This window comes from Lagenorhynchus albirostris, chromosome 7, assembly GCF_949774975.1.
Source record: "Lagenorhynchus albirostris chromosome 7, mLagAlb1.1, whole genome shotgun sequence".
NCBI lineage: Eukaryota > Metazoa > Chordata > Mammalia > Artiodactyla > Delphinidae > Lagenorhynchus > Lagenorhynchus albirostris.
The window spans coordinates 28,419,403-28,429,365 of NC_083101.1; the positions used below are offsets into that span (position 1 = coordinate 28,419,403).

The following is a 9,963-nucleotide window of genomic DNA, read 5'->3' on the forward strand; positions in this document are numbered from 1 at the left end:
TTATTACAAAATGTTGAGTATAGTTCTCTGTGCTATACAGTAGGTCCTTGTTGGTTATCTGTTTTATACGTAGTAGTATGTATATGTTAAACCCAAACTCCTAATTTATCCTTCCCCTCTTTCCCCTTTGGTAACCATAAGTTTGTTTTCTATGTCTGTGGGTCTATTTCTGCTTTGTATATAAGTTCATTTGCATAATTGTTTTTAGATTCCACATATAAGTGATATCATATGACATTTGTCTTTTGTCTGGCTTACTTCACTTAATATGATAATCTCTATGTCCATCCATGTTGCTGCAAATAGCATTATTTCATTCTTTTTCATGGCTGAGTAATATTCCATTATATATGTGTGTGTGTGTGTGTGTGTGTGTGTGTGTGTGTGTGTGTGTGTATACACACCACATCTTCTTTATCCATTCATCTGTCAATGGACATTTAGGTTGCTTCCATGTCCTGGCTATTATAAATAGTGCTGCAATGAACATTGGGGTGCATGTATTGTTTAGAATTATGGTTTTCTCCGGATATATGCCCAGGAATGGGATTACAGAATCATATGATAGCTCTATTTTTAATTTTTTAAGGTGCTTCCATACTGCTCTCCATAGTGGCTATACCAATTTACAGTCCCACCAGCATCTTCAGGAATAATCTCCCAGATTGTCCTGAAATTGAACTTGAAGATATCTCCTTCTTGTACCAGTAGTTTTAAATATGTTAATTATTAAAAAGTATAAAAACACAAAATCTAATTATTTTAAGGAAAAATGTACAGAAAAAATAAAACTAAGGAAAGTGGAAGAAATTAAAGGCTTCTGTTTAAAATGGCATTTATTCAAGACATTTTGAGCAATTGACTAAGTTTTATTTTTCATGTCTTCTGATATAAGGGCTAAGAAGGGCAAAATAAGTACATACATCTCAATAATTACTTTAAATATAAATAAACTAAATGCTCCAATCAAATGACATAGAATGGCTGAATGTATAAGAATGTATACACCCATGTGTATGTGTGTGTGTGTGTGTGTGTGTGTATATATATATATATATACACACACACACACACACACACACACACACATATATGTACTGCCTACAAGAGACTCACTTCAGATCTAAAGACACACACAGATTGACAGTGAGGGGATGGAAAAATGTTATTCCATACAAATGGAAACAAAAAGAAAGCTGGGGTAGCAATACTCATGTCAGACAAATAGACTTTAAACAAAGACTGTAACAAGAGGTAAAGAAGTACGTTATATAATGATCAAGGGACCAATCCAACATGAAGTTATAAACAATTGTGAATATATGTGCACGCAACATAGAAGCACCTAAATACATAAAGCAGATATTAACAAACATAAAGGAAGAAATTGACAGTAACACAATAATAGTAGGGCACATTAACACCCCACTTACATCAATGGAAAGACCATTCAGAGAGAAAATCAATAAGGAAACGCTGGCTTAATGACACATTAAAGCAGATAACCTTAATAGGTATATATAGAGCATTCCATACAAAAGCAGCAGAATACACATTCCTTTTAAGTGCACATAAAACATTCTCCAGGGTAGATCACATACTAGGCCAAAAACCAAGTTTCGATAAATTTTAAAAGATTGAAATTATATTAAGCATCTTTTCAACCACAACAATATGAACCTAGAAACTAACTACAAGGAATAAAACCTGCAAAAACACAAACAGGTGGAGTCTAAACAATATATTACTAAACAACCAATGAATCACTGAAGAAATCAAAGATAAGTTAAAAACAAAATACCTGGAGACAAATGAAAATGGAAACACAATGATCCAAAATAAATGGGACATGGCAAAAGCAGTTCTGAGAGAGACATTTATAGAGGTACAAGCCTTCCTCAAGAAACAAGAAAAATCTCAAATAAAAATCTTTTCTTTCATCTAAAGGAAACAGAAAATGAAGAACAAACAAAACTCAATATTTATTATTTCCACTGTAGTAGCAGAAATAATAAATATCAGAAAAGAAATAAATGAAATAGACTAAAAAAAAAGGAAATATCAATGAAACTAAAAGCTACTTTTTTGAAAAGATAAATAAAATTGATAAACCCTTAGCCAGACTCATCAAGAAAAAAAGAGAGAGGGACCAGTACAATAAAATCAGAAATGAAAGAGAAGTTACAGCTGACACCACAGAAATACAGAGGATCATAAGAGATTCCTGTGAACAATTGTACATCAATAAAATGGACAACCTAGAAGAAATGGATAAATTCCTAAAAATGTACAATCTCCGAGACTGAATCAGGAATAAATAGAAAATATGAAGAGAACAATTACCAGTAATGAAATTGAATCAGTAATTAAAAATTCCCAACAAACAAAAGTTCAGGATCAGATGGCTTCACAGGAGAATTCTACCAAACATTTAAAGAAGAGTTAACACCTATCCTTCTCAAACTATTCCAAAAAATTGAAAAGGAAAGAATGCTTCCAAGCTCATTCTATGAGGCCAACTTCACCCGGATACCAAAACCAGACAAAGATATCACAAAAATAGAAAATTACAGGCCAGTATAACTGATTAACATAGATGCAGAAAATTTCAACAAAATATTAGAAAACTGAATTGAGCAGTGTATTAAAAGGATCATATAATATGATCAAGTGGGATTTATCCCAGGGATGCAAGGATGGTTCAGTATCCACAAATCAGTCAACGTGATACACTACATTAACAAGTTGAAGGAAAATAATCACATGATCATCTCAATAGATGCAGAAAAAGCTTCTGATAAAATTCAACATTCATTTATGATAAAAACTCTTAACAAAGTGTGTATACAGGGAACAAACCTCAACATAATAAAGGCCATATATGACAAACCTACATCAACATCATACTCAACAGTGAAAAGCTGAAAGCATTTCGTCTAAGATCAGGAACAAGACAAGAATGTACACTCTCACAACTTTTATTCAACATTTGATAATAATAGCTCTAGCTATTATTCTATTCTATTTCCTATTATATATGTATTTTCTAGTCTTAGAGGCATGCCCATTTCTTCTCAAATTCCCCACTTCATCTGAATACCCACTAATACCATACTGAAGATACTATAAAACTTTTCTGTCAAGAGCCATAAAATTGTTCATTGCCTTTGATGAAGTAAACCCACTCCTGGGAATTGATTTTTAAGATATAATAAAAGATAAGTGAAAAATCAAACATAGGAATGTGTTCATTTAAGCATTAGTTATAATAGGCACTGATTAGAAACAATCTTGAATAGAAGAATGATTAGGGTATATATTTTCAAATCCATATGAATAAATATGTAGCTAATATAATGATAAGTAGATACAGAATGGCAACTGTGTGGAAAGGGTGGACAGTAGTGTGCCCAGATCTATAATCAGACATAGAGGATGAAGAGGTCACACTATCATCTGTCACTCCTGCATGGTGACAAATAAAAATCTGCAATACTGCATATTGCTGATACGATGTCCCAGGGGTCAACGTCTTCTCTTTTATTGTCTATACTCACTACCTTAGTGATCTTATTGATTTTAAATATCATCGATATGCTAATGGATCCCAAATTTGTATCTCTAGCCCAGATTTCTTCTCTAAACACATGACTTGTATATTCTTCCATGTAGTTGTCATATTTAATAGATAGTTTGAACCTAACATGTCTAAAATGAATGCCCGATATTCTCCCACAGATTTACTTCAATTACAGACTTTCTTGAATCAGTGAGTCATAGCTGTATCCTTCTCACTTTTCAGTCTGAAAACCCTGAAGTCATTCTTGATGCCTCTCTTCCTCTATCACCCATATCCAACCCTTCTGGAAATCCTGTTGCCTACCTTTTCAGTATATCCAGAATTTGACTATTTCTCACCATCTCCACAACTATCACTGTGGCCTGGAATAACATCTTTTCTCCAAATTACTACAGTAGGTTTCTAAAATCTTCCTGACTCTAAAATTATTCCCCACAAAATGATCTTAGCACAACATGTGATGATTTTTAAGAACTTGTAATAATACTATGATATGTGAACATGATTCACATCTTAAGGAAGAGAGATATCGATACCAAATTAAGGTCTCGGACTTTGCTTTTCTCACTCTAGCTTCTAGGATCATTCTGTTGTGCTTGTCTTTTACTGATAGGAGGTCTCACTAGAGTGATTTATTAAAAAATAAACTAAGCATATTTAAATGGCCTTTAAATATTTCTTCCTTCTAATATATATAGAGTGTATTTGTAAATTAAATTGATGAACTTGGTTTTTACTTTTTTCTCTACACAAATGAGAGCTGCAGCAAATAAGACAGAATGAAACCTTGTATTTAGCCAGTTCTTCTTTGAACAGAGTCCCAAGGGTTGTGTACTCAAACTTTTCATATTATTAAATAGATTCTCCCTTTCCCTAACACTTTATAACAAAGCTCTGCACATAGTTTTCCTAAATTCTGATCAGTTCTGAGCTGGGATATTCTCATCTCCTTGACACTTAACATATCCCCCCACCCCGATTCTATAAGCATTAAGTAATAGGGTTCAGTCTCTTCTATTTAATGCTCTGAGTCAGAGTTCCCATAATTCTCACATAATAAGAATTGCCAGGTGTTATAAAACATACAGATTAGCATATATCTCCTCTGGAAATTCTGATTTGGATCTAAGTTGAACATTTGCATGATATTTTTAGCAAGCATTCCAGAAGATCCTTATTTTCATGATGATTTTGGAAAGTTTCAGGATAGCTTAAAACAAGTCAAGTAGCACAGATATTAGTATGTTCTCAGATTGTGGGAAATTAGTGAAATGGAAAAAAAAAGACCGTATCAGAAATCATGTAAAATCTTATTCACCTGAAGAAAAGAAAAGCAGAGATATTTAGAAAAAGACTTTAATAAGACATTCAGGAATCTCGTGGCATGGTCAAGTTCCCATTTATTGTGTGATTGCAAAGGCAAGGATTTGTTTCCTTTGAGTTCATATGACTATATTTGAAAATGGTACTTGGGAGTGGGTCACAGTGAGATGTTCCTTAAGACCTTGAATCAGAGTTGCTCTCTTAGAGTTAAAATATTAAGTTTTCCACAAGGGGTTGAAGTTACTCATCTGTTGAAATTAATCACCTGTGTGAGTGAACCATCTAAGGATGCTGAATGTAAATATTGCAAAGTGTGAAGTGGATGGTACTGCAGAGAAGCAGGACTGAAATGTGATACAGTTTTGTAAACTGCTTTTCAATGAACTGTTTCCTCTATTGATAAAGAATGTTGTAACAATGGAGATTGCTCATACTGAAACACAGAATGATAAAGAAGTAATCAAAATACAGTTCAGGATTACATATACCGTTCTATCCTTGGAAGACAGAACAAAACATACTTGGATGATGCAGAAATTTATGCCATCCTGGATCTAGTTGTTTAGACAAGATGACTCTTGCTGAAGCACCTGACATCTGAGGACCCTCTCTAGGCCTATGATGATTCAGCCAGGCGGGTTAAGAGCCATTTTATTGGGTTTTGCCTCTGGACAGCTGGTTGGCCTCTCAGGCAATAACTAGCTCATCCATATCCCTTTAAAACACGTACAAAGTTGTTGAAGATGATAGCGCATGCTCACTGGAGCTGATGAGGCATAAAACTACAGATTTTATTTTCACCCACATAAACAAATAAGATGGATATTTATAGGCTCAATGTTTGTGATTACTTGAAATCAGGTAAATGTTTTGTTGTAAGTGATTGTAGAGATTGGGTGGGTAATAGGGTTAACAGTTCTTCATCCTCTTCAACCAAATAACATCACACCATGGTCGTTGTCGTCTGGTAGTGAAATGGAAGTAAGGACACAAATCAGAATAACTGTTTTGCTTTTATTATGGTACAAATCCCCAGTCTCTGCCTTTGGAGAGATTCTGAATTAATAGAACTGTTCATCTAATACCTGAGAAAGAAAAACTTTTCTCATGTATACTAAGGGTACTTGGATTAAGAACACCAGCACAGTTCCTATACATTGAATTCTTTCCTCCGACATGGTTCCTCCATCAATCCATTCACCCTCAACTGAATCATTCCTTGCAAGTTCTGTCTTGTTCAGAATGGGACCTTCTGTTGTAATTATCTATAATTGTCTCACCTTCTCTAAGTCTAAAATTTAAGGGGATTATGACAATGCTAGCAAGAGTCACCTCCATAGAATAAAGCCATCATCCACATATACCCCAAAGACATCTCTCTGATAAAGAGGAAGTAATGTACATGCATTGGCCTCATAGCTCCCCAGCTCCAGTGAGGGTGGAAAAGACAAGGAAAAACTGGTTAATATGCAATATTGGTGTAATTATAATTTATGTAATTTTGCTCACATATGTCAAATATATCCATCAATCTTTTCACACAATATGTGTGTACATTAATAAATAATTTCTTTTGCAGTGTAATCTCTACAGAGTAGAAATCTGTTGTTTATTAGCCATAATTGCTCAATTCAGCATGCTCTAAGAAAAATAAGTAACATGGTGTGTGTTGTGTGTGTGTTGATGAATTCACTTAGACATTCAGAGTACAATATGAGAGTACTTTGACCTTATAACCGTGGATACTTTAAGATCTCCTGAATGCTATTCCTTTACTGCACTTTATATACAGGATTACAACTCACAAATCCTTGTCATGATGTCTTTGAACATACACAGATATTTACCCATCCCCCACACATACATCCTAAATAAACAAAATCATTCTTGTGGTAGTTTATCAAATCTAACAGATTTCACATTTTAACATTTAGAGTAGGAAAATTTCTAAAATTAATGGTGTCTTGGTTTTATGAACTGATATACCTCGAACTATATCCACACTTACATAAAAATACTATTTCTTCATAATTTCAGACATAATTACAAATCATATGAAGATAATATACTAGGCTTAATATCTTATACTCTTGGTATATTAGTTATTGTCATGGTGCTGCTAGAGTTGAACACTTAGATGATATAGCAAATTAAATACGAAAGAAAAACAATCATCTAATTTTAATGTTATATTAATATTCAATGAATGCTAAATACTTCTCCAGAAACATGATTCATTCTACCTAAATTATTTATTAATATCAAAAGTTTTATTTACAAGGTAAATCAAGGTATTGGACTTAATGTTGAACTCCTATCGAAAATGAGTATTTTCCAGGATTTGGTTTATTCCAATGACTTTGCAATTTTCTGGCTAATGTTGGAGATTATCCAGATGAATGTGCTTGCTCCCATATTATATGAAGATAGAAATTAAAACATTACCAAAGAATTTCTAAACAGCAATTTTTTCAAAGCTGCTTTCACCTCTTTGTTTCGTAGACTATAGATGATAGGATTCAACATGGGGGTTAACGCACCATATACCAAAGTCATAAATTTATCTATTTCCTGTGAATCTACAGATGAGGGCTTCAGGTACATGGAGAGAGCTGTCCCATGGAACAAAACCACCACAGTCAGATGGGCTGCACATGTTGAAAAGGCTTTTCTTTGACCATCCACTGAGCTGATTCTCAGGATGTTGGAGAGGATGAAAGCATAAGAGATACAAATTAAAAGCATCAGCATAGGAACAAGAAGTACGGTGATCACCAGCATGATTAATTGCACCATGGAGGTGTCCACACAAACAAGTTTTAAGACAGCCAGAATTTCACAAGCAAAATGATTGATGACACTACTACCACACAGAGACAGCTACAATACAGACACTGGTTCCACCAGGGCAGTGAAGCAGCCTGTCACCCAGGAACCAGCTGCAATCTGCACACAAATCCTCTTGTTCATGATGATGGGGTATCTCAGGGGGTTGCAGATGGCCACATATCAGTCATATGCCATCATGGACGGGAGCACACACTCAGTGGAGCGCATGGCAAGAGAGAAGTACATCTGAGCGGTACACCCTGAGAATGAGGGTAGTGTTTTTCCCTGAAACAAAGTTTATCAGCATTGGAGGGAAGGCAGAAGAGGTGTACCAGACACCTAAACAAGAGAGGTTGCTGAGGAAGAAGTACATGGGTGTGTATAGGCTGGAATCCAGGATGGTGATGGAGATCAGAATTATATTACCCAGCAAGGTGATCAGGTACATCAGCAAGCACAGCACAAATATGATGACCTCAGCTTTGGGGTAGTGGGAAAATCCCAGGAAGACAAAAATTGTTACAGATGTCAAATTTGCCTGGAACATTTTATTATGTCATGGTCATTTGCATATATGCATAGAATGATTAACATTACATATTATATATAAAACATAAGATCCTCTCCCTTTATATTTTCTGATATTTTTTCTTCATATCAACTTGTAGTCTGTGCTTAAATGCTTCTCTAGCTTGGTGATAGCATTAGTAATATGTTTTTGAAGGAATTTGTCATCATCAATAAGGAAAATTTCAATCAGGAAGTCAACAAAGTATCTTCAAGGCGTTATTTTTGCTGCAAGACTTTTTAAGGCAATGTTGGGGAATGGCAAGCTTTATTTCATAAATATGAGAGACTGAGGAAAGAAAAACTTATGGGGTCTTTCTTTTTCCAAAAGCACATTTATAACTGATCTATGGTGAAGACATTTGTCTACCTCTGAACCATTGGAATGATTTTCTTCCCCTAGTTGGGTAACAGTCTTCTTACTTAGGAAACTTTTCTACTTTCCAAGTTCAGTATCTTCCGCCATTTGTAGGGTTCTGTCCAAAATAATTTGGGAGATTCAGTTAGTAAAAGAAGACAGATTTCTGCAACCACAGATTAATTAACTGAAAAGCTTGAAAATTTAGACAAAGCCCAGACTTTCTATCTCAAACCCACGAAAATGCTGATATTCTCATGATGGGACTTATAGCCGAGATTTCCTTCATATGGCCAAGATTGTCCTGACATATGTGCTCCAGAAACATCCTCCAAAGGACCAGCCATTCACACTGTAAGGCAATTTAAGTTTTTTGTTGCTTGTGAAAAGTTTCTAATTCATGCAGCAAATTAAAGTTAGAAATCTTTTGTACAGTATTAAAAATTCTGAAACTCCAGGGACAATCTCCCATAGATCCAATTATAGTCAGTAGCTGATCTGTTCTAATTCTTGTGTTATTCAAACAAGAAATTACCTTTTTCCTGTCTGTGCTGACTTTGGGAAGGGGAACTTTGCTCTTCTCCTAATTGTGTTATTAAATCAGTCAATCTGGTTTTTAATTCTCACTGTTTCCCTCTTTTTTTGACTATGGCATTGTCCTTGCTTTTCTTTCCTTATTTAGACAAGATTCATTGCAGCCATAATACAAATGGTTGACCAAAAGGGAGAAAAGAGGTTGACTGACATCTGGCCCAGAGTCCCATTTCCAACTCACTTGTTCAATTCCTGTAGACCAAGGCTTATATGGCTGGAAGTAAATCATTTAGGTTGACCTGATTATGCCTAGGGGGAAGGGTCAGAAGAGAACTGTACTTTAGAGATACACTCACAAAGTTAAGATGGAGGCAGTAGGACTTCCTTGGTGGCGTTGTGGTTAAGAATCCACCTGCCAATGCAGGGGACATGGGTTCGAGCCCTAGTCTGGAAGCAACTAAGCCAGTGTGCCACAACTACTGGGCCTGCACTCTAGAGCCTGTGAGCCACAACTGCTGAAGCACGTGCACCTAGAGCCCGTGCTCTGCAACTAGAGAAGCCAATGCAATGAGACGTCCACGTACCGCAACAAAGAGTAATCCCTGCTCTTGGCAACTAGAGAAAGCCCATGCAGCAACAAAGACCCAACGCAACCAAAAATAAAACATAAATTAATTAATGAATTAAAAAAAAGATGGAGGCAGTGACTAAGACTGAGGAAGAAGGTTGCCGACCTGACTCCCTACTATGTATAAAGCACCAAACCATACTT

General features: G+C 35.3%; 1 protein-coding gene across 1 annotated transcript; it reads right to left on the minus strand.

Moving 5' to 3' along the window:
* Window positions 1-7,336: 7,336 nt before the first annotated feature.
* Window positions 7,337-8,279, minus strand: LOC132522601 (olfactory receptor 13F1). Its single transcript, XM_060153190.1, is given in 2 exon segments — window positions 7,337-8,002; window positions 8,004-8,279. Coding segments are annotated over 2 exon segments (942 nt in total).
* Between the last annotated feature and the right edge of the window lie 1,684 nt (window positions 8,280-9,963).